Source organism: Bemisia tabaci, chromosome 9 (genome assembly GCF_918797505.1).
Source record: "Bemisia tabaci chromosome 9, PGI_BMITA_v3".
NCBI classification, from domain to species: domain Eukaryota; kingdom Metazoa; phylum Arthropoda; class Insecta; order Hemiptera; family Aleyrodidae; genus Bemisia; species Bemisia tabaci.
The window spans coordinates 39,944,602-39,971,209 of NC_092801.1; the positions used below are offsets into that span (position 1 = coordinate 39,944,602).

At 39.0% G+C, this 26,608-nt stretch overlaps 1 protein-coding gene across 1 annotated transcript in view; it reads right to left on the reverse strand.

Moving 5' to 3' along the window:
* Window positions 1-26,608, reverse strand: part of LOC109033346 (GPN-loop GTPase 2) — a 50,137-nt gene that overhangs the window by 16,987 nt on the left and 6,542 nt on the right. Inside the window, exon 8 of the mRNA XM_019045925.2 lies at window positions 22,999-26,006. Coding sequence (XP_018901470.1) covers window positions 25,736-26,006 — 271 coding nt within the window. The 3' untranslated portion in view covers window positions 22,999-25,735. The remainder of the gene's footprint in view (window positions 1-22,998; window positions 26,007-26,608) is intronic.

Sequence of the window (26,608 nt, forward strand, 5' to 3'; positions counted from 1 at the left end):
ACCAATTTTTAGGGGTTTTTTTCAAGTTTACGTGTGTGAAACTTAATTTAATCTAGAAACCGTGTACAATTTCGGAAAGAACGTAAAAAAATACATAGGAATGTGATTTGTACCTTTTCCCTACGTTGCCAAATTTTCGAGAAAAATCGTCCTGAAGCGTCAAAAATGCCAAAAATTGGATTAATCATCACGTCGGAGGTTCCAGGAAGTGAATTATGACATTCATGTGGATCGTGGGACACTCTCTCCAAGCATTTTCTGTTCTTCGGTATATTTGGCCTGTAGCAAGCATCTTGAGAACCAAGGATTATCTCGAGGTTACAGGAATAAACAGGTGAACTGGAGTGAAGGATAAAGTAAAAGCACCTTGAGGGCCCGTTTTGTCACGTTCATCTACGCCATTACATGTTTCTTGAGATGCATTGCAATTTTCCATTTTCGATACGTTATTTGTAGTGAAAAAAAACTTGAAATTCACTTCCTGGAACCTCCGACGTGATGATTAATCCAATTTTTTGCATTTTTGACGCTTCAGGACGATTTTTCTCGAAAATTTGGCAACGTAGGGAAAAGGTACAAATCACATTCCTATGTATTTTTTTACGTTCTTTCCGAAATTGTACACGGTTTCTAGATTAAATTAAGTTTCACACACGTAAACTTGAAAAAACCCCTAAAAATTGGTGAAAATTGGCAACAATGGACCGTTAGGCCTTTTAAAATTCACAGGAAGCCATTTTTATGGCCAGATATGAAAAGTACGTAGAAAAATACATATAGTGCACACCCATAGAGGGTGACTAAGGTCGAAAAACATTCAAAAGAGCTGCCTTCAAGTATAAAAAGGCCGCTAAAATCGACATCTCGGTCAATTTTCACATCGTGGGAATCCAGGTACAACTATGATATTTTAGTATGTTGTATGGATGGATAAGAGCTGTTATCTGGTACAGTATGAAAAATGTACTCCACTTTCTTGAACCTTAGACGCGGCGATTTATCGATTTTTTGCCGTTTTTGACACTTTGGGGCCAATTTTCTCGGAAATTTGGCAACATAGGAAAAAATTTTACTGAACATTTTTTATTCATTTTTTTACGTACTTTTCAAAAATGTACACAGTTTTTGGATTAAATTGAGTTTTGAATGTGTTAAATGGAAAAAACCCCTAAAAATGGGCCAAAAATGGCAACAATGGGCCATAAGGCCCCTTAAAATTTATCGGAGGCCTTTAAAAAGGCCAGAAACGAAAAGTACGCAAAAAAATACGTAAGAATCATGTGCTGGAAGAGTGATAACAGTCGAAAAAGTCGACGAAAATAATTGTTTTTCGATTCCAGGATTTTGGGTTTGAGGCGCTGCTGCGCCCTTGCATGGGCTCCGATCGGTCTAATATTTGGCACAGAGTCTACCTAAGACTAGTACTTTGAAAATATGAAACATTTAGCAAAATCCAGGTGGGGCCGGAAAAGGCCCAAAACGCAACTCCTCCTTTGATTTATATTCAAATGCGTAACATATTTGTTCCTTTTTTTCTAAACAGGGCCAATGTAGATATGACTTGACGAAACAGGGTCAATGTAGATACAGGGTGTCTAGTATTTTTTAATTTTGAAAAATCCTGATATTTTCCTAATTTTTCCTGATATTTTGTAAAAAATTCCTGATTTTTTAATTTCGAAAATTCCTGATATTTCCCTGATTTTCCTCGACTCCTGGCACGGTAGGCAAAAAGCAACAAGACTTTCTCCGCTGAGGAGATTCGCGTAAGAAAAATTCCTGACAAAACGTCCGATTTGTACGATTTTCCTGATCGGCCAAAATTCCTGATATTTTCCGGTTTTTCCTGATGCTAGACACCCTGAGATATGACTTGACTAAACAGGGCCAATGTAGATATGAAATAACTAAACAGGACCGATGTAGACATGACACAACTGCTCAACGCGATTATCTACCGCAATTTACGATTTCGAGTGATTTTTTCTTTTAACTTTTTTGTATGCAACTACGCGCAGTGAGGTCTTCAAAACAATCCCTCATTACCATTTACCAAGGGCATTTCTATTAAAACAGAGCACAAGATGTGTCGCTGACACATCCGAAAAAAAAAAAAAAAAAAAAATTACATTAACTCGTGAAATGTAAGAAAATAAGTACGCCATCGACACGACAAAACATCCCGCAAACGAGCTCGCATGTTCGCAACATCGGTCATGCACCGTATCCGCGCGAATTTGAGAGAATCATGCAAATACGTACATGCGAGTCACTTTCGTAGCGCTTAAAGGTACTCAGCGACACCTAATCGCAACCCCTGTCGATCTAACTGAAAGTCCGCCGTAAGAAGTCTCGGAGCGAAATCCAGAATGCAGTTCTGACAGGGTTGACAAAAGAATTTGGGAAATTAAATTCCCTGACACATTTTGGGGAGATTCCCTGTCAATTGAACAAATGCCAGATTTTTAAAAAGACATTGTTGGTTGTTGTTCGTAACGTCAAACCCTCTAGAGAAAGCAAACGAAGGTGATTTGACAATTTTCTCCAGACACTTTCGTCATTTTCTCTGACATTTCCAGGTTTGCTCTGCCTTTTTAAAATTCCCTGACATTTTCCGGTTTTTCCTGACTGTGGCAACCCTACCTATAGTTAGCCCATCATTTTCTCCCTTATAGTCTACGGGAATCACCCATTTCAAATCAATAGGATCGCTCCATACTCCCTATGTCTTTCTTGTCCATCGCTTTTAGGGTTGCCACTGAAGTTAAAAAATGAGATTCCCTTACATTTCCCAGTCACATTTTGGTAAAATTCCCTGAAAATTGAAAATAAATACTGGAAAAAAAATACATTGGATCTAGAGTCCAGACTATTAAAAACATCGACAAGAAAAAGTACTCTTGATTCAATCAGATTTAAGCTTAAATCAAGAGCCAAGCCTCTTAATTTGAGCGGATTTCCTTTTGATCTAAGCTTAAATCTGCTTGAATCAATAGTCCTTTGTCTTATCAATGTTTTCAAGAGTCTGGATTCTAGATCCAATGTTTTTTTTTTTTTTTTTTTTTTTTTTTTTTTTTTTTTTCCAGTGTACTAGATGGTTAAAAATACATAATTTCAAATAGTTTTCACTGAATTGTTTGAAATGTCAAATCTGGTCTAGAAAGCAAATAAAGGTGACTTGCCAACTTTTCCCAGACATTTCCGACAGTTTCGTCATTTTCCCTGACTTTTTAAAAATCCCGGTTTTCCTGACAGTGGCAACCCTGCGCTTTATCTATCAATGCCAATAATCAGCCCGCTGATCCATCGACATTTCTCCTCCGCGGGAGAAGCTTCTAAAAGTCACTCTGGGCACGCAGGTCAATCAACCTGGGTCTCCCGGCTCGGCGCGGCGTCGCGGCGGCATTGAAACGAGCAGGCGGAACAGGTGCGCGTTCACGTGAACTCTCGGGCGTCGCGGCGCGGCGTTTCCCGCGCGGGCGGGCGGGCGGGCGTCCCCGTCCGGCCCGTCCTGCACGTGCCCTCCCGGAATCCGAGAAAAGCCCCCGGATTTCCCGGCCAAGTCCGGCAACACCGCCTCTCGCGTGGAAAATTCGCCTACCTCCCGTTCGTTCCGATCGCGATCGCTCCGGTGACGTCACTATCGGGATTCTCCGTTATTCATGCCGAATCAGATCCGATGACAGACTCGCGCTGGGGAAAAACACACATAGGATTTTCTTCCGATTTTTCAGAAAACATTGTCCGCAATTTTACCTTAAATTCCTGAAAATTTCAGGGAAAAATATCCAAACTTTTCTTTAAAAATAAACATTTAAACGAAAGAAATTTTCACTGGAAAAAAACACATTGGATCTAGAGTCCAGACTCTTAAAAACATCGACAAGAAAAAGGACTCTTGATTCAATCAGAATCTAGCTTAAATCAAGAACCAAGCCTCTTAATTTAGGCGGATTTCGTTTTGATTCAAGCAAAAATCCGATCGAATCAAGAGTATTTTTTCTTGTCGATGTTTTCAAGAGTCTGGACTCTAGATCCAATGAGTTTTGTTTTCCAGTGCGAGTCCGATCGCTCCAGTGACGTCACTATTGGAAGTCTCCGTTATTCATGTCAAATCAGATCCGAGCGATCGGAGACTCGCACTGGAAAAAACAAACCCATCGGATCTAGAGTCCAGACTCTTGAAAAAATCGACAAGAAAAAGCACTCTTGATTCAATCAGAATCTAGCTTAAATCAAGAACCAAGCCTCTTAATTTAAGCGGATTTCGTTTTGATTCAAGCAAAAATCCGATTGAATCTAGCGTATTTTTTCTTGTCAATTTTTTCAAGAGTCTGGACTCTAGATCCAATGTGTTCGTTTTTCCAGTGCGAGTCCGATCGCTCCAGTGACGTCACTATTGGAAGTCTCCGTTATTCATGCCGAATCAGATCCAAGCGATTGGAGACTCGCACTGGAAAAAAAAAAACCATATTGGATCTGGAGTCCAGACTCTTGAAACATCGACAAGAAAAAATACTCTTGATTCAATCGGATTTTTGCTTGAATCAAAACGAAATCAGCTTAAATTAAGAGGCTTGGTTCTTGATTTAAGCTAGATTCTGACAATGAGTAAAATCAAGAGTGTTTTTTCTTGTCGATGTTTTCAAGAGTCTGGACTCTAGATCCAATGTGTTTTTTTTTTTTTTTTTTCCAGTGCGAGTCTATGAAAACTGAAAGATTCGACGTGAGGGATTTCAAACAGGATTCAAGAGTCAATGATATGTTTGAGACCCGCACAAGACAAATGATCGGTGAAATTTTAAAAAAAATCACTGGCACGTGGAATATTAATTTGGAGTCGGGCTGAGGATGCCGGAGTTGCGAGCCGGCGAAACGCGTCAGCAAATTAATATTTTACGTGCAAGTGAGTTTTTTTTAAAATGTTAATGAGGATTTAAGAGGGATAGAAAATCAAGTCGTGGAGTCTGCTCGGATAATTTTACCACTGATTACTTTAGTTTTTTTAAGCTTTTACATCTTTCAACCTTTGTATTTAATACATGAGATATATAAAAAATCCTAATTTAACATGCCAAGTCCTAAGACATCAGTGATTTTGAAGTTCTGCTCTTTTGGGCCCCAAGAGATCCATATTCCAATTGTTCTCTTCCTATGTGGATAGGTACTCCACCCTAGCCTTGAATGAGATCGTCACGGAAAATTTTGAGAAAGCTCGGGAGGAATTTCAAGTTGTCATCAGCGTAAAATTGATTGAAATACAATTATTTCACGGATAACAGAATGTCACGCACTTATTTCGATGATCATATGATTCACGCACATTCAATGATATGATTCACGCAAACGGATGTTTGGTAAACAATCCCTACATAAGATATAAGATTTATTATCAACATCAGTTTGATGATACGGTAGATGAAAATGACGTCGGGAAGGATTTTTATTTTTCTAATTGATTTTTTTTTAAGTATCCGTGTTGCTATCTAGCTCGTGAGTGAATTTCCGCGCTTCCTGCTGCGTGAAGCGCCTTCTACGTAAAATTTTGAAGAGGGAACTTGTAACGTGAAGCTTTGGTTCGTATCTTGTCAAGTGGCCCATTGTGATCGGCCAGGGGAAGAGGAACTTGCGACCACGAAAACTCAAAATTAAGTTATTGACGAAGTTATGACGTAATCAAGTTAAAGGCACTCTGAACTTGTAATCTGTTACGTTAAGGGCACGAAACTGCCGGATATTGATGCGACTTTACATCAGAGTGTAACTCTGCGCATTGAACTAGAGCTAAAATGTGACTTAGCTCGATTGCATGGACAGCGAGGATGTTTTCAAGTTTTTAAATTTCAGGATTTTCCAAACGTTTAACCTTTTTAATAAAATGCCCCGCTTCCTTAACCTGATAAAATTCCTGACAATTCCCCGTTTTCCTGACGTGTAGAACATCCAGTGACATGCTTTCCTAGGAAGTAGCATGATTCAGGGAAAGATTCATAGCCGAGCTGTCGGATAAGTTACTTGCAACTAGAGAATTACGTTGCACTATCTTGGCAGCAGTGGAGGTCTTACTTTTACCCCCTTTAACTAAAAAATACCTCTAATTTAATTCCAAAAATGTTCTTGATATTTACATTATCTGGTCAATGAAAGCTTCAATATTATTACGGTGATTTGAAGATTCAACTACGTCATTAAAGATGTCAATAATGGCAGCTCAGGTGCAATGACATAAATCTTAATAATAATCAGTACTTAGAATTTTCGCAAATTTTGAAAACAAAAATGGTCTCTCAGCGGTAAAAGAAGAGATTAACCAAGGTTGCCACGGAATTTGGATAATGAAATTCCCTGACATTTCCCTGATTTCCCTGATACAGTTTGGTGAATTTCCCTGATGATTGAGCAAATGGCAGATTGTTAAAATGACATAGTTAGGAATAGTATTCAGGCAAAATTTGTTGTTCGAAACGTAAAATCCACTCGAAAGAGCATATAAAGGTGATCTGGCGATTTTTCCCTGACATTTCCGTCATTTTTCCTGACTTTTTAAAATTCCCTGACCTTCCCCGGTATACCCTGACTATGGCAACCCTGAAAATCCGATTGATTTGAGAAAGAAGACTGGGACCGGGTTTATCAGAAACGAACTAAGTCGCATCAATTATGAACTGGAAAATAGAGGAGAGATTCTCGGTTTCTGGAACAAATTCACTGATTTTCCCTGCAATTTGGCATTCGCCCCTGATGAATCCCTCTTTTTCTTGGTTGATCCCGGTCCTGGACACCATGCGTTACTTTCTATCTACTAGATACGTGTTTTTATGGTTGAGCCAGTAATGGACCACTGAACAAAGTATGAATTTCAGATTTCTGATACATGTTTCATAATCAAAATTTCACGCAAAACACGATTTGCGCAACAAAAATTACCGAACTAAACTCCTTAGGAAGATATTCAATGATTCTTGCAGCGTGAACTCAACCCACCCGCTCATGAAAAACTCAATGCTCTACGTGATTCACATCGCGCGCTAAACATTATTATGATAGTATCTGCGATATAAAAAAATGTGGCAACCTCAATCTTGACGCTTTTGCTCAGCTATGGCAAATTGCTCATAGTTTGAACAACACATGGTGGGAAATGAACATTGCTCGATTGAGAACCTTGCTGAAACCGTTTTAGTGCGCGATTTGACCAACGTAGAGGTTTGAGTTTCTTGTGAGCGAGTACTTCAAATGGACCACTAGACAAGCTACGAATTTCAGCGTTCTGATACATGTGTCTTCGCCGAAATTTCACGTAAAACACGATGCGCACAACGAAAATTACCGAAATAACTCCTTCCGAAGATATTTAATGATTCTTGGTGCGTGAAATCAAACCACCCGCTGATAAAAACTCAATGCTCTACGTGATTCACATCGTGCGCTAAACGTTATCATGAATGTCTCCGCGATAAAACAAAAATCTAGCAACCGCAATCTTGACGCTTTCGCTCAGCTATGGTAAATTGCTCATAGTTTGAACAACCCATGGTGGGAAATGTATATTGCTCCATTGAGAAGCTTGCTGCAACCGTTGTAGTGCGCGATTTGACTCACGTAGAGCTTTGAGTTTCTTGTGAGCGAGTACTTCGAATTCCCCGGAGCCAATGTGAAATAAGAACGTTAATATCTAAGTTAGGAGTTGGTTTCAGTAATTTTCGTTGTGTGAATCGTGCTCTACGTGAAATTCTACATAAGGAACATGTAGGTATCAGATTGCTTAAGGTGATTCGATGGAATAGTGTAGTCGGCGTAGAGCCCAAATAAGCGCCTACAAGACTGCATGAATACTTCTCGCATTGCGCCAAATGCATCAAAGGTGAAGTGATACCACTGTTCGAACTCGTAAGAGCGCGTGTGGTATACCTCGTCAACTGAAGGCGAAACATTCGTGCATAAAGCCACTAATGCTCGCTACATGTGGATTGAACTGACATTAGATAGATTAACATCTGAACTGCTTCTTTTAAGTTGGACTACGAAGAGAGTATCACTTAAGGTGATTCAATGGACGCCATATTTTTTGTCAGAACGGCATATATCGCATCAATTGGTTCCTTTTTTCAGCTACTCGTCATTTTTCTCCAATTTTGAGATCGCAATTCTGTTGTCAGGAGACTAAAGCACTCACTTACCAATGTTAACAAAGAAATTCAACGTAATAAAGGCGCGGTTTTTTTGGAGAGAAAACATTGCATTCGATACTGATATCGAAACTGCACTCAAATGCGATATTTTCTCTCTAAAAAATCCACGCCATTATTACGTTGAATTTCTTTGTTAAAATTGGTAAGTGAGTGCTATAGTCTCCTGACAACAGAATTGCGATCTCAAAATTGGAGAAAAATGACGAGTAGCTGAAAAAATGGAACCAATTGATGCGATAAATCGCATGCCGTTCTGACACAAAATATGGCGTCCATCGAATCACCTTAAGCAATCTGATACCTACATGTTTCTTATGCAGAATTTCACGTAGAGCACGATTCACACAACGAAAATTATTGAAACCAACTCTTAACGAAGATATTAACGTTCTTATTTCACATTGGTTACGGGGAATTCGTACCTTGTCTAGAGTAGAGTCCTTTTATACTGAGAGTCAAGACAATTCGGCTCATGGATGTCACAAACGGGAATAAAGATCACACAAATTGAACGTTTTTCGTAATCTTTGATCGACCCATTCTCAAATTCCTTTCTCCGTTCCTTCTCTCATTCCGTTTGTTCCTTGTCGAACCCGAAATTCCTCGGTCCATTCCGGATTATAATCTTTGCAATTGGTGAAAATGTAATCTTTATTCCCGTTTGTGACACTGCGAAGGCCTAAAATCCGGTTAGCCAATCGGAAATGGATTCGCATTGTCCAGACTCTCAGTATAAAGGGACTCTAGTCTAGAGTAGAGTCCCTTTATACTGAGAGTCAAGACAATTTGAATCCATTTCTGATTGGTTCCCGTATTTTAGGCCTCCACAGTGTCACAAACGGTAATAAAGATTACATTTTCACCGATGGCAAAAATTATAATCTGGAATGGACCAGGGAATTACGGGTTCGGCAAGGAACAAACGGAATGAGAGGAGGAACGGAGAAAGGCATTTGAGAATGGGCCGATCAAAGATTACGAAAAACGTTCAATTTGTGTGATCTTTATTCCCGTTTGTGACATCCATGAGCCGAATCGTCTTGACTCTCAGTATAAAGGGACTCTAGACGAAGGCGACATTTATGCGAGGATTGGCAACTTGGCGGGACTTGAGGGTCGAGGCCGGCGGGCCGGCTCAATCAACAGTGTAAACAAACGCACCTCGCCGCGACCGCGGCCGACGAATGAGGAATGACTCACATTCACCTCTCCCGCACCGCGCTCCAACACATCCCCGTGCCCCGTTCCTCGCTCTCCGGGGCCCGCACGCTGACCGTTACACCCCCTTTCTACCCTTTGTTTTAACCCAAGGAATACGCACATACGCCTTCCGCGCCTCCGCACCGCATCCTCAAAAGGGCCATACCATCAAAATTGAGCGCGTCCAACGCAAATAAATTGAACTACATTTGGACGTGTTTTTGTCGAACGGAACTATGTGCATCGAGACATGAGCCCTGAGACCCACAATGGCCTGGTTACACGCTCAAATTTCCGTCAAATTCCGATCAAAATGATGACCAAGATGGCGGTCGAGAGTTATCTAGATTGATGAGTAAAATTAATTAAAACAGCGGGTTGATTGAAATTAGCGTGAAATAAGCACGGTTGTGTGGATATCAGATGAAGGATGAGCCCCACAGCTCCATCATCTACCATCAAATTTTTGCAGGCCGCAGAAATTTGATTGTAGATGGTGCGCACCAGTCACCATTTGATCGGAAATTGATGGAAATTTGAGCGTGTAATCAGCACACAAGAATATGTGCATGACAGGGCTCACGTCATAATGCACATAGTTCCGTTTGATAGAAATACGTCCATTTTGCGATGGGCCTGTTGCAAACTTGAGCCGCAGCGAAATGAAAGTTGAATCTCGTGAATGAAAATGGCTCAAAAATCACTATGAGTGCGTCGGAAAAGTCCGAGATGGACAGCGTAGAGCGCTAGAGCGCAGTGGAGCATTGCGAGTTCACGCTTTCGGCTGTAGCGCCTTCAATTTTGAAGAATGCAACACGGACATCCATCAAGTACGAATAGTTGTATCTCTGCGCCGTCATCAAAGCGCGCCCATTTCCTCGCTCTATTTCCATGTCGTGTTGGTTTCGTTTGTCTTGATATTTTGAAATGGCTCTTGAAGGGCTACATGAGCAAAGGGAGATGTAATGGGGCCTCGTTTTTCAACTTTTCTCCCGAATTTGAGTGACATCTCATATCATTGGCAGCATAGAGCGCTAGAGCGCAGTGGAGCATTGCGAGTTCACGCTTTCCGCCGAAGCGCCTTCAATTTTGCAGACTGCAACACGGACATCCATCAAGTACGAATAGTTGTATGTCTGCGCCGTTATCAAAGCCCTCTTTTTCCATGTTATGTTGGTCCCGTCGCGGTCTTGTTTGTAGTGATGTCTCAAGGGTTGGAAAAAAATGAAAAAAGTAAAATTGCAGGCGAATTTTTGAATTTTTGAATTGCCCAGCTTTTGGCGATGGCTAAAGTGGCTTGGTTCCTTTCTGCCTAACGCGATCCACTTATTGGGCAGAAATTACACTGGATAAGGAACAATCCTAACAGATTTGGAACAGAATAATCTGAGAGAACCTCGACCAATAAGAAGACTTCTGAATCAGGTGATGGCATCTGGTTTCTGCTTGGTTGAGCTTCCGACTAGGTCTTATCCGGTGCTTCTTGACTTTCCAAGAGGAACTTAGCACACCAGTGGCGTGGCGCGAATGATAGATTATCGATATTTCCCCATTTGAAGCTATGGTAAAGAATCGATTATTAAGGGGTTCGTTGCGGACACCCTGTTTATCGATCTTTTTCCATAGGTTTAAATGACTAATCAATCGATATATCGCAAAGCACGCCACGACACTGAAGCACACGGAGAAAAATCTTGCATCGGAAAGCACTCTTAATTATTTATTTTCGCACGCTACTTGTCTCAGGCAGGAGGGTATTCGACGTATGAAACGTATCCATTGACGAACAAGGAAAAAGGCAACTAACTCACTTACGCATTGAATTGAAATTTTCAATTTGTTGATAGTGAGCAACGAGAAATTCGAATTTTAATAAGGTAGCACGCATTGTGGAAGTGAATTTTCGAGTCGGTGGAAAAATCGATTGCGGTTCTAGTTACCTACTTTCACATTTTCGCTCCTTTTTTCCGCAACTGACGACACGGAAAAAAATGGAAAGCTTTTGGTTTTGCCCGATCTAGGATTGCCACAAAATTTAGCAAATGAAGTTGCCTGGCATTTCCCTGATTTTCCTGACACATTTGAGTAAAATTCCCGGACAATTGAACATATGTCAAATGATTAAAAATGCATAATATGCATGCAACAGCTTTCAGACAAACTTTGTTGTGTAAAACGTCAAACCCATTCTAAAAAGCAAATAGAGGTGAATGAACAATTTTTCCCTGACACTTTCCTCATTTTCCCTGGTTGTTGCAAACTTGCTGTCGATCGTAAAAATATTTCGAAGTCATGAAAACCTTAAAAAGTTCGGAGCGTGTTATATCGTGAAAGTTTCTAAGTTTTCAAGAAAAATTCTAATGGCGCCCAAAGCTAATTTCGGTGAAATCGCGGCAACGTGTCACCTCCCCCCCCCTCCCATTTTGCAGAAAGCCTCGGCTTGAAAAATATCAGAAAAAGGCCGAAAAATCGCAAAAAGCACGTTTGAAATAAATTTGATTTGAGGTCACTGAATCGCATTGACTGTACCGAGCTCGAATAATGCTCAAAATATTGTTGCAAATCCGACGAGGGTATTACGTTGACTCTATAAAAAAAAAAAAAATCCATCCAGGAGCTTCTTCGGAAGAAAATAAGAGAGCCAATGAGGCTCAATTATTTGAAACGTTGGAAAGATTCGCCTGCAAACTTACTTTTTTCATTTTTTTTCAACCCTTGAGACATCACTACAAACAAGACCGCGACGGCGACGCGACGGGACCAACATAACATGGGAATAGAAGGCGTTGATAACGGCGCAGAGATACAACTATTCGTACTTGATGGATGTCCGTGTTGCAGTCTGCAAAATTGAAGGCGCTTCGGCGGAAAGCGTGAGCTCGCAATGCTCCACTGCGCTCTAGCGCTCTGTGCTGCCAATCAGATGAGATGTCACTCAAATTCGGGAGAAAAGTCAAAAAACGAGGCCCCATTACATCACTTCGCTCACGTAGCCCTGCAAGAGCCACTACAAAATATCAAGACAAACGGAACCAACACGACATGGAAATAGAGCGAGGGAATGGGCGCGCTTTGATGACGGCGCAGAGATACAACTATTCGTACTTGATGGATGTCCGTGTTGCAGTCTGCAAAATTGAAGGCGCTTCGGCGGAAAGCGTGAACTTGCAATGCTCCGCTCTATACTGCCAATGAGGAATCGCTCACAATCAGATTCGGGGGAAAAATTTAAACGAGGCCGGAATACGTCTCTCCTATCTTCGGCTGTGTTAACACTCGATTTTACTCTCTCTTTTTTATATTAGATGTCTGAACCTTTTTTTAGGGTGTATTTATTTCATGGCATCACCATCGAATCCATTGCAATTTTTTTTAAAAAAATGCACGAAATTTAATTGTATAAAGATTCGTGGAATTTTGCATCTCTGTCATATAAAATTGTACCCTACCGGGTTGGTTCAAATAACTTTTCAATATAATAACTCGTTCAAATAATTCTTTCGCAAATACTATCAAGAACGTAACGTGAAAATTTGAGGTGCATGGGTACAACAAGTTTTATGTTTGTAAAGTGTTAAGTTCCAAAAAACGAGGAAAAATCTTGATGGATTTATGGCGTTCTTACTTAGCACGGTAATCTAGTGAATTTTGAAAGTAAACAGCGGTTATGAACCTTAAAAACTTTATTTCCCTTAAATTTGAGTTCTCGTTCAGGGTCTACGGTAAGTCTAAAAAAAAAATGAAAAGTTATTTGAACCAACCCTGCCCCCCCCCCCCCTCCGCAATTTTGCTCATACATCCGGCGGGGGGTGCGCGAGCCGGCATTGTTCCACTGTGTTGATGTGAGCTTATTTTGCGATTTTCTCGATGATGGTGCGCTTTTCGCAACTTTCCAAGTTGCAAAACGAGCGGAGGTGGCGACTCCAGGCGGAAAAATTTCGCAGACGAGACGCGTCTGTCAGACGCTCGTCTCGCAATTAGCGGAGGCCCGCGCCGCACAATGGATCGAGTCAATGAGAGATGTCGGACAAGAAATTTTGGACTAAAACTGCAAATTTTGATGTTAATTTCGTCACGCTTTAAACTTTAAGGAGTGCCTACACTGCCGTGATAGCGAAGAGAACCGAAAGTGCAAAATTTTCGAAATCGAGTTTTCTTCAAAATTCGTCTAAACTCTTTTAGATGAAATTACTGACACAGCTAAAACAGCAAAATTCATCCTAATTTAATGAAAACGAGACGTATGTAAAAGCCGTAAGAGCGCACAAAAAATGACACAGTTTTTTTTCAAGACAGCCGTAGATGCATGAGAGCCAATAAAAACAGTGCTTTCCAGTAAAGTGCCACCCTCCTCTGCCAATTTCTAACCTGCAAATGTGTTTGTTGTGCGTCCAAAACGCAACCACGAAAGCATGCAGAAGATAGCACTTACGGCTGTCTTGCCTAACAATAACCTAGCATGAAAATGAAAAATACCCTTTTTATGTAATAGAAATAAAATCAGTCGATTTTGAATCATCCATACGATTTTTAGGAGTCTTCAGGACGATTAGTGGCAATTTGACAAAGAACGGAGGCTTCTTTCAATAAAATGATCTTGTCAGAAGCTTCTGAGCCCGTTTTCTCAAAACTTCATTTTTGCACTTACGGCTCTCTTCGCTATCACGGCAGTACAGCAAGAAATCTTACGAGAAAACCATAGAACCTTAAAATTTTGTATAAACGGAGTTACTCCAGGGTTGCCACAATCAGGGAAAACCGGGAATGTCTGGGTTGTCAAATTTTTCAACTATTGCCCACGTTTCAATCACAGATTTTTTACATACTCTGTTCTGCATCTTGATGGTGAAATCATGAAAACGTGTTTCTCTGTAAGTAATGTGGGAAATTACTTATAACGTTTTGTTTATACCTTACACTGAAAAAAAAGTAGCTTGGATCAAGCATGATGATTCTTGAATTTGCCGCCAAGAATTTTTTTTCTTGCTTTAAGCTGACTTTCTCTTGATACAAGCAAAATAATGCTTGGGTTAAGCCAAAAAGTAGCTTATATTAACCAGAAAAAGTCTTGATTTAAGAAGAAATACTTCTTGGCGGCAAATTTAAGATTCTTTTTTTCCCAGTGTAAGTATGCACGTTTTGTAAAAAACAGTGTTGCCATGCTATTGAGTCACACAACTTTTTGTGGTCATACCCACTTGCTTTGGATTTTAGTTTTTGGTGAATCAACTTCAAAACTCAAATCATACACTTTAGGGCATTGATCTAATTCCTGTCAATCAAATTTTTTTGAAACTTACTCAAATTGATCTCTTAAGTAACAGGGTTGCCACTATCAGGGAAAACCGGGAAATGTCAGGGAATTTCTAAAAGTCATGGGAAAACCGGGAAATTTCGGGGAAAATTTGTTAAAACACCTCCATTTGCTTTCTAGAATGGGTTTGAGATTTTGAACATGAAATTTTTCCTGAAAACTATTTTTAATTGGACCGAGTTAAACAGAAAGGAACCAAGCCACATCGGGATCGAACCGAGAAAAAGAGGCTTAAAGTTTAGCTCCTGCATAAGACTCAATGTAAAAGATAAACTTCAAGTTCAATTTCTGCAAAATTTGCTCCAACAAAAACTTTGAATTTTTGGCGATAGATAGTAGAGCAGTGGTTGAGTTCAAAACCACTCACGGCTCCATTTTTTCCAAAATGTGGGTTGGTTCCTTTCTGCTTAACTCAGTCCAATTATGCCTTCTTAACCATCCGTCACAATCTTCAATTGTCAGGGAAATTCACAAAAATGAGTCAGGGAAATCAGGGAATTTCATTTTCTAAATTCTGTGGCAACCTTGTACTTATAAGCGCTTGAACTTCCCAAATTTTGTCCGACCTCTCCTATTGACTCGATCCACTGTGCGCCGCGGTGGGCATTGAACAATGCAAATCGCTCACACTTCGCGATCATTGCAGCGCGGTTTGCGTGTGCTCGATGTATTTTCACCGGCACTAGAGTCTCGCCGATGCGATGGGATTCGTGTCGGACGAAACGGCTGCTTTTTTTTCGTTTTTCCGTTATTCATCCTTCTTTTTTCGTTTATTACTCACTTTTAGTTCACAGCGGCTCGATCGGGTAGGTCGCGGGGGGCATTTTCCGACGGCAAAAGGTCCATTTTCGAGATCGAGTAACGTCACCTTCCGGCCGAAGTAACGTTTCAAAATTTCTGCCGCCATTTTCTTTTTTTACAGAGAAAGTGTTGGTTGAATCTGTTTGAAAATTTCACTGAATTTTACAGCCAGCACAAAGATATTTCAGTGAAATTTTCTGACAGCTTCGTTGAACAATAAATATGTCTTGGCGGCGGAAATTTTGAAACGTCGCATGCCGCTTGTGATACTTTGGCCGGAAGGTGAGGATATCGGGTTGGTTCAAATGGCTTTTCACTTATTTAAAACTTTTTGCCCCTGGCTTAGGCCTTGAACGAGAACTAGGATTTCAAGGAAATCGGAGGAAAAGGAAATTCGAGGAAAATAAAGTTTTATATGTTCATAACCATTGTTTACTTTCAAAACTCACTTGACGAATTTATATCATGATCGGTTTGTGTATATCATGATTAATTTTAAAGAACATAGCTGTTACAAGTTTCGTTTCCCTTAGCTTTAGCACTTTGGGTACGACCTGCGGTGGGGACAAAAACAATAAATTTTATCCTTACCTAAAAACAATGAATTTTGCCCTTACCGCAGCCGTGCCGAGAGGCCACACTCGAGGGAAACCTGGAAAATCTAGGAAAAGTCAGGGAGAAAAAGCTTAAAATCCCAAAAGGCGGGGAAAATTGCGATTACGGAAACGGCAAATCGTTCCGTGTTGCATCGACAAGTTTCAGCACAGAGAATACTTGAGCCCCAAGCGAGACAGAGGTTCAATTAGATTGTGTGGACAACACTAATGTTCTTTCAAGATTTCAAGTTTCAATATTTTACCAATTTCCTGTCTTTTTCGTGGATCTCCCTATTATTCCCCTGATTTTCAGGTTTTCCGGAGCTATTGACACCCTGTAAGTTCTTTCCGAAAGGAGTTCAGCAGAAGTGCAAAGAGGTCATCATGTTTGTTTACCCGAGACCGTAAGAGCAACAGGGCTTATTCCGCGCGACCAATCAAAAAGCGGCATACAAATGGCAACACTCACTCTACTCAAGTTGGGAACACGGACATTTCGTCGTTTCCTGGACGAAGAAACGTAACTCTATCCCGAGGTTGCAAAATGGATTCGAAAATTTAATTAAAATCCGAGAATTTTCAATTGGAAATCCTTAAAATTCTCCCGGTCAAAGCGCGAATTGCGCGGGGAAATTCGGAAACATTGATAAGGAGTTACGCTTCTTCAGTGCTTCCATTTCCCGGAACTAATTCCGAAATTCGGAACTTTTGAAATAATCAAACTTCTCCCGGAATTTTCAGCTATTTTCGGAATGTTCTCGAAATTTGCTGTTTTTCGCCGGTTTGACCATTTGTTCGGAAAAATTCAAGAACTTCTTGATCAAATTTGACGATTTTCGGAACTAAATCCGGGCGTATCTCGGAATTTTTCCCCCGGAATTTTCTAAGTAATCTAAATTTTTCTCGGAACTTAGACAAATCGGAATATGTTTCCGGATATCGGAATTATTTCGGAATCTTTCGAAAAATTTCTTCCCCGGAATTTTTCTTGGAACTTTGGCGACTCGGAATATGTTTCCGGAAATCTGAATTATTTCGGAATCTTTCGATAAAATGGACGTATTTCTATCAAACGGACCTAAGCGCCATAGGGTGAGGAAGATAGAGGGGGACTTGGCGGAATCGGGCGTCCGGCTTATTCCGTCCTATACTCGCAATGCTTTTCCATGGCGCTTAGGTCCGTTTGACAGAACGCGCTATCCGGGATTCTAAATTCCTCAAAAGGAACTCAAATTGGCGCTTAGTTCCATTGATAGAAACACATCCAAATAAAATGGCAGCACTGCGTTCTTCCGCGGGGAAGCGAGAACTACGACTCGGGCGTGCGATCCGGCAGCGCACGCGGCACTCGTTAAAATGCGAGTACGGACCCGACTCAATTCGTCGCTCCTCCGACGAAAAGGCGTAACTCTATTTCCGCCTGAGCCCTATCTCACATACCAATCCGTGCTTTCTGGGGCTCATTCGGGGACCGAGATACGCTCTCACGTCGGAGGAGCCACGACTACGCGGAGGCATTAAAAAACCCGAGATGAAAACGCTTAAAAACATTTACGCTCAGATAACCTTTAGTGCACACACTAAAAAAACATTAAATTTTCTTCGCTCCCCCCCCTCCCCCCGCCTCGCGCGACTCCCGGTTAAAAGGGAGCCCCCCTCCCCCCCGGTTGTCGATGCCGTCCCCAGACGGCCTGGAGATTTCTCCACGGTTCCCGGATCTCCGGGACCTCCTTCCGCTTCCTCAAGGAGTTGCTGGGAGGGCATTCTCAATCGCTAAATTTCGCGAAAATCCAGAAATTCCTTAAATAGAGATGTTGCATGTGCGAGGGATTTGCGATTTGACCAATGATTCTTGTGTAAAAGTTTGCGATAAACACGATGGTGCCGCTGGTTCTCTCTGAAATCATCTCCCAAGCTCAAAAAAAGCTCTCAAAGTGAGGCCAAAATGGAGGGGATATCCCACCCTACCCTGAGAGTCCACCTCTACATCAAAACAAACTGTCCATGCAAAGATAGGGAGTAAATACATTAGCAGGGTTGCCGTGTTTTCAGTTTTGGAGTCCCCAAATAAAGTGGCAGCCCTGTCAATGTATTTGCTCCCTATCTTTGCATGGAGAGTTTGTCTAGATGTAGAGGTGGACTCTCAGGGTAGGGTGGGATATCCCCTCCATTTTGGCCTCACTTAGAGAGCTTTTTTTGAGCTTGGGAGATGATTTCAGAGAAAACCAGTGGCACCATCGTGTTTCTCGCCAACTTTTACAGAAGAATCATCAGTCAAATCGCAAATTCCTCACACATGCAACATCTCCATTACTTACTTACTTGAGTGTCCCCCCAAAAATCCCAGGATCTTGCAAATTAGGAATTGACATTTAAACCGCGGGATCACATCGCCATTCCGCGCATCCGCACCGATATAACAGCCAAATCAACCGAACAAATAGTCAATTGGACTACTTACATTAAGCAATTTTGAACTTTACAATTTCTGGCTCACTTCAGAAAGAACGTATATGCTATTAGTTTCCCTGGACACAAGTGTTTCTATGGATGATGTATTATTTGTAGTTCCTAATCGCAAAATGTAGTCCAGTTGAACTATATTTTGCAGTTTCAAATACTCTCTCTTTCTCTGCTTATAGGAGTTGCTGCGAAATAACAGTCACACTTATAGTCAATTGGACAGTATTTTGCAATTAAGAACTACAATTTCTGGCTCAGTTCAGAAAGAAAGTATGTACTATTAGTTTCCCTACGCACAGAAGTGTTTTTGCCGATGATGTAGAAATTGTAGTTTCTGATTGCAAAACGTAGTCCAATTGAACTATATTTTACAGTTTGAAACACTTTCTCTTTCTCTGCCTATAGGACTTGCTGCGAAATAACAGCCAACAGCTCGTCAATTGGATTACATTTTGCAATTAAGAACTACAATTTCTGGCTCAGTTCAGAAAGGAATTATGTGCCATTACTTTCCCTACGCACAAAAGTGTTGTTACTGATGATGTAGAAATAGCAGCTTCTGATTGCAAAACTAGTCTCATTGAACCATATTTTGCAATTTGAAATACTCTCGATTCCTCGACCTATAGAAGTTGCTAGGGGACACTCTCCGCTGGTGATATAAATAAAAATCACCAAATACGAAAATCCGTGAACTCCTGGATTTGATTAAGTATCTATCCCCCAAATGTCCCGAAATCAGCTCGAATGCCTCCCTCAAAAATCCCAAGATTTTGCAAAAAAGAAACAGATACTTAAATCACGTGATCACGCAGTCTTATGACGCGTCGTATTCATCACAAAATATCAGCCAGATCAGCCATTCTGCCCAACGTCCAGGCAGATAGTCAGTAACTGAACTGCGTTTGGTACTGTGGAACTACAATATCTGGCTCAGTTAAGAAACGACGTATGTACCATTGGTTTCTCTATGCACATGAGTCTTTCTACGGATGGGCTAAAAATTGTAGTTCCTGATGGCAAAATGTGGTCAGAAAATTGACATTTTATCGTGGGATTGAGTACACCGGTATTCGACGTATCCATCGCAGAACAAAAGTCGAATCGGCAATTTCGCCAAATGACCAGGCAGATGGTCAATTAAACCACGTTTTGCAACAATGAACTACTATTCGTACTTAGCTTGCCTAGAAACAATAATACATGCGACATTAGTTTTCCTGTGCAGATGGGTACTTTTATAGATAAGCCAGAGTGGTTCCTTAATGCACAACGTGGTCCGATTGTTCTACCTAGGAGTATTTACAATACTGAGTTCTTTTCGGGTTTTTCGACTGAGAAGTATCAAAATAGTCGATAAAGTTCATGTGGTTAATGTTCGTGTATTTCATGATGCTCTGTAGAGTTTTTAACTCTTAATTAGTGAATAGCCAACTCTAATCTGATTGATTTTTCACGAAATGCTTTCACAAATTCACGTGTGCGTTGGAAAATTTTAACAAAGAGAATGAGAAAATATGAGGCGGTGCAATTTAAGTATGAAATTAATATTTTTATCAGTTTTCCGGAAAATGCTGAAAAATTCAGGCATCTTTTTAAAGATGCTCTTTCTCTATCCCTTCCAAAACCTGGTGGGTCTTCAAAATCTGACGATTTGCACAGAACACCGAGAAAAAGCTCTGATTGGCTTTGCATTCAAATTTATAAAATTAAAATCACATTGCGACTTGTTAAAATTGTACCGCTTTTTTGAAGGACAAAATGCCAATGAGCCATTTCCAATGAAAAAAAAAAAGCAAGCCCTACTGGCACGCTTAAAAGGCTTTGAATTAAAATTAGGTATGCCTTTGTTTTTTATACCTACCTGTACTCAGAAAATTAAATAGGTGTGTCAAATGATGTAGGTAATCGTTCTATTTTTCAACGGAAAATGATGTGTTCCAAACGTTTGCAAAAAAATTACTAACTGATATCGACACATTTTCTTTCAAGCAGCAATGGAAATTGAAAACAGAGCCATTCAATGTCTGCTTTTTCTTGACGAAAAAAGTCCCTTGAATTTTTCGAAAAATTCCTCCATTTCTAAATATGCCAAAAAATTCATTGATTTAGGGATATAAATTTCTAAATTTCAAATCACTGACTGTGCTCAACCAGCTGTTTTCAAGTTTCTGGTGTTTAAAGTGAATATAAGGTAAGTAGTCCTATATATCTAAGTACTTATGTACCACATTAATAAATGACGACTTAATTCAGGGATGCCACAGAATTTACAGAATGAAATTCCCTGATTTCCATGACACATTTTGGTAAAATTTCCTGACAATTGAAGATGTGACGGATGGTTAAGAGGGCATAATTGAAAATAGTTTTTAGGGAAAATTTGTTGTTCGAAACATCAAACCCATACTAGAAATCAAATGAAGGAGATTAAACGAATTTTCCCTGACATTTTCGTCATTTTTTCTGACATTTCCTGGTTTTCCCTGACTTTTTAAAATTCCCTGACATTTCCCGGTTTCCCCTGACAGTGGAAACCCTGTTACTTATGAGATCAATTTGAGTTAGTTTCAAAAAAATTTGATTGACAGGAATTAGATCAATGCCTGAAAGTGTATGATTGAGTTTTGAAGTTGATTCACCAAAAACTAAAATTCAAGCAAGTGTGTATGACTATGAAAAGTTGTGTGACTCAATAGCATGGCAACACTGTTTTTCACAAAACGTGCATACTTAAGGTAAGTATAAATAAAATGTGATAAGTAATTTCCCACACTGCTTACAGAGAAACACGTTTTTATGATTTCACCATCAAGATACAGAACAGAGTACTTAGGTATGTGTAAAATCTATGATTGAAACGTGGACAATAGTTGAAAAATTTGACAACCCAGACATGAAGAAAAGAGCAAAAAAGGAGAGGAGGGCCATGATTTTACAAATCATAGGTCTGATTATTATCCTTGAACTGACTCACACAACAGTGCATGTCTACCTGTAGAAAAAACGCTTGAACGAGGGAGGAGAGGACCGCATGTTAAAATCCGACCGTAAAATTAAAGAAATGGGTGATATTGGTTGAATTATGCAATAACTTATCACTAGCTCTTCTTCATACTAGAGATAAGCGCACTGACCAACACTAGTTCTCACCAATAATTGGTACTGATAAAACGTTTTGAGCATTTAATTAGCTGTTCCTCAAAAACTGATTTCTACGTTCCGAACAAAAGCATACAGCCTGATGAAGCTCCTATATTTTACTCATTTCTCACTTCCGGCAATTCAACTGACTAATACTACTAGTCATTTAAAATCTAGCAACTCTATTAGTCATATGAAATACCCTTAGTAACTGTTTTTAGTATAAAAATCAGAGACTTTCCCTGACTTTTTCTTTACATTACTAGAGTTTTCCTTAGAAAAATCATTCAAAAAAAATGATACTAAATAACTTGATTGAGGTGAAAAAAAAAATCTTTTGATTTCATCTAAGTATACTATAAGCGCTAAGCAATATTTCTAAGTCATTCTTTTCTTTTAGACTTCAGAATAAAATAATTAAAACTAATCAACCCACTTTTCGGCAGATAGGGCTGTTCAAATACATTCACCCTAAAACTCTTCGTATCAAGGAGCTGAAGTTACTTCTGGATCTGATCAGTCAAGAATTTCATGATGAAAAAGTTAAATTTCTGGGTAAAAATAGAGTGGGGATAAAATCTATTTTCCTCTGAGTCTTTTCAAAATTAGGTCTTTCATCCTAAATAAAAATTAGTTTACAAGACTCTGTTCAGAAATTATTCCTTACTCCGTGGAAACCATACAGATTACTTGTTCACGGAATACAAATATGCGGACAGAATTTACTGGTAAGTATTGTCTCAAAATTGGAAAATCAATAATTTTAACAGACCTGGAATGGAAGGCTCCCAGAGACTCGTTAGACTAATGGGATTACCGCAAGGAAGATTAACACGGTCTCTTGGTGGAAGAAGGGCCTAATATTGGGGATATTTCGGGATGAACAACAAGGGTAAGAATGTCACATAATGGCTGGAAGAAAAATAATTGATTGCTTTCAGCAATCAGATGTTAACAGACGTAAGTTTTCTAACCTACAAAAAGACATATTGTAAATAAACCGATTTACAACTGCATATCGGACGTAAACGTATTGATTAGAAGGTGAGGATCCTCAGCTATACTTCTGACGGAAGAGCTTAGACATCTAAGCTGGAGGAAACTCAAGCCATAAATTGAATCAACATTCATGGCTCGAGCCAAAAATACATTAAATTAATGACAAAAGTTCATAGCCTACATCTTGCAGGTATCGGGAAGAATTATGAACTTGTCCCCACTATCCATACTTTCACACATTGTGCACAGCGAAAAGGTAGGATTAATATAAAAGAGTGAAGATTATTACCTCGCTTCGAGTCGCAGCTGAGACTTCCCGCATAATTTTCTCAAATTCTGCAGTTTCTTCTAATTGTTTCTGATTGTGGAGAGCAATTTTTTCGATGAACTTTCGCGGGTTATTAGCCATGATGATGCACTAGAAAATAAAACGAAAACACGAAAAAAACACACAGATATTTATTCACAAAGTTTCACTGATTCACACGCGAAAATTTCACATTGTATTTACGAAAGAGGCCTAGGCCTTCAGCAAATTTGGAATAACAAGCGCCATTTTATCCACGGTCACACATTTTCGTCAACAATCCGTTTCAGCAACCATCGTTTGAAGATAACACGACACACATCGCGATAAGAAACTAACAGCCGAATATAGGTGAAAAAAACTGTGGAACTACTAATTTGTTAACATACAATCGAAAAGAAATACAGGAAAGGTTGCAAATGTACCAATCTTGATGATAAAACTATCAGCATCAGCTGCCATCGTCACTTGCCAAATTCTTTCACGGAAAATCGCACAAAAACATCCCCAATACGGCAACCTAGCAGCCACAATGTTCGGAATTTTTTGTTGATACTTTGATAAAATTCATGACAAATTTATGTATTTACACTAACTTTAAATAAATAAGAATTTAGTGAAGAGAAATTATAGTTGTTACATGGACTAATTCAAAAATTGAATATGACGACTTAAATTATTCCGAGTGAATTGAAGGAGGGAAATTTCATGACTTGAATGGTAACCTGTTGCGAAAAATAGGCGGGTAAATTCAAATAGACAAGCTTTGTGTCTCGCTGAAATGTGCTACTGAAATTTATCTGGGTTTTTATTTTTTTGTTCCTGTAATAAATATTGGTATTTACTGGAGACCTTGAAACCAAAAGATCTGTTCTTTCAACTTTCCCACCTATGTCTTGATATGCGAAGAAATTCAAAGATAAAGGCAACTATTAAAATAGTTTTCAAAATAAATTTCAAGAAATAGGTAGATTCGCTTAGTTAGTATGAGGAGTTCTAGAAAAATAGAATTATATGCAAAGTAAATGTAAAACAAAGAAGAGTATGATTGGTCATCGGAAAAGTAAATTCCTCTTCTTTTTCAGGACAAGGCTCTAACTTTAAATAAACAGCTATTCCTTCGCTAGTGTATCCGAAGCCCTGAGTAGAATTTACACAATCGAATTACAATATTTCAGTCAAAAGTCAAAACTGAATCAATTTTATTTGGTTGTGTGGCACGCACACAAGGATACAAGATTAAAAAATAGTACGAAAGTTGGGTGAAAACTTTGATATGTCATCAAATTTAAGTTTTCGCAAACACCACCGACCAGTGACACCAACTGAATGAATAATTGCATGCAACTTTAATGAGACAATAAAATTTGGTTTCAGAATTTATGCTGTTGAAAAACAAATTTTCAACAATGGATTAAGCTTCGGTTTGTTGTTGAATTTGCAAATATATTCTTGGATTGATCCATAAGGTCAAGGGATTTTCGACTCAATAAAAAAAAGAATAAGCTGTTATAACCGATACTTTTTTTCAATTGATGAGTTCAGTGATATAGGAAGAGGCGAGTGGGCCCACAAGTCTATCCTAAAAAGAAAGGTTGGTACAGATTTTGTAGGAGGGATAATAAATTAAGTGTTTCTATGATCGAATATGGCAGAGAGAACTAAACAGCGTTATTGATAAAATAAAAATTTATTAGTTAATTCAGTAAGTACTGACAAGGTATAGAGTTCAAGGTACAAAAGAAAATTTCTTAACGTTAATTTTGAGAAAAGTTAACATGATAGATCACAGCTTCAATTTTTTCCCCTGTACGCTGATGCTTGATTCAGAAGTTAATTTTTTCTGCAGGTTTTATATTATGAACGATTGATAACAGCTGAAAGTAGGTACCATATTTTCACCTGCATTTCTATATTTTGATGATTCTGTCTGAATTCTTTTTTTTCAAGGGTAATTCTCTGACGCTTCTAAGACTGTTCCATGCTTTCAAGGAGTTAACTCAGGGAGGTACGTAAAGGAGGTCAAAACAAATTTTTAAGAATGAAGGTATTGATAAAATTCTCCAACAGTACAGAAAATGGAGAAAAACATTTGCAAACAGGTATTCTTACACCTGAGGCATCAATAATTATCTTGTTAAAAAAATGTATTCAATCATTTTAGGAGGGCTTATAAATATTTATTCTAATCTATTAGAATAACAGAAAGAGCCGCAAAGTGTTGCCTAAGTAAAACTACCCGAGTGACACAGTACAGTCAATGACTCCACTGTTACATTTTTTGAGTTGCATAAAAAGTTTTAATTCTTGAGGAAAAAAATAGAGGAGGTAATTTATAAATATGTCTTCTAAAAAAAAAAAAAAAATCAGTTACGAGAATTCAAAAAAGTTTTTGAAGAATGAACAAGTAATGAGACAAAGAGGCAATTAGGATCATACTTCGGTTCCGATATAAATTCTCTTACATAGCTTGGTCTGAAATAAGTCAGCTAAACAAGAAATTGATTTATGTCATTATTGTTGCTTTAATGTTTCATTTGCAACACCCCTCAATCAAAAAGTTTATCTTTTGACAACACTTCCCAATGTACCAACTTCTGGGACTGACTTTAATGACTCATAGTAATCTGGGCGAAAAGTTTCAGAATTGATTAGAATTAGAATTCACAAAATGGTCATCAATACTCAATTCTGAAAACCTTCAACACTTGATAATTCCTCAAGACTTATCAAGTACCATTTCTGATTCATCATTGTAACGATCAACAAAAGTTCCAATCCGATCTTGCTCTGTTTCTGCTCCGACTGCACATGCAAGCAACGTTTGGACGTTCCTTTCCTCACCGTGCCCATAAACATAGCCATTTGCCTTGTCGATGCTGTTTTTCACTCGTACTACTGTGCTTTTGTCTTTGATATTCAGAGGGACAAATGAAACCAGACTGAAGTCTTCAACTATCGAGACAAATGCTTCGTTTAGTTTCTTGTACCTAGAAAATTTAAAAAAAATTATCCATCTTCATTAAATTAAATTATTTTCAAACATACTAAAAAAATTGAAAAAATAACTAGGAAAAATTGCTGACTGAAACTTTTCCAATGTACGATGGCAACTATAGGGTAAACTTTTTACAAATAGCTGGCTCAGTAAAAAAGTAAAAGAGGAAAAAAAGAAAGCTTTCATTGGCTTCGGCCTATTGTACTATTGGGCATTCAGTGTAATGAATAAACTGAATCAATAATTTTACACCCATAAGAAAAAATAAAGGAGTAATAAGCAACTTTATTAATGTCTCTCTTTGAAAACTGTCGGAATTTATTTTTGAACTGAAATAGAAAAGTAATTACTTCTTTGGATAACTGAGGGACATATTTCTGAGTTGGACAAAACCAACGAAATAATACAACTAGTGCCAAAACTTTCTGAACTATTGTAATTGACCTCTAGACAGGGTACGAATCAAAGCACTGTGTAACATTTTCTCTTTTGAAAATTTCAAAAGGAAAAGATGCAATAGGAAGAGCGGAAATAAACTACTAAACAAGATATATGAATTTACCAATAACACTGATCAAATGGCAAAAGTACAAA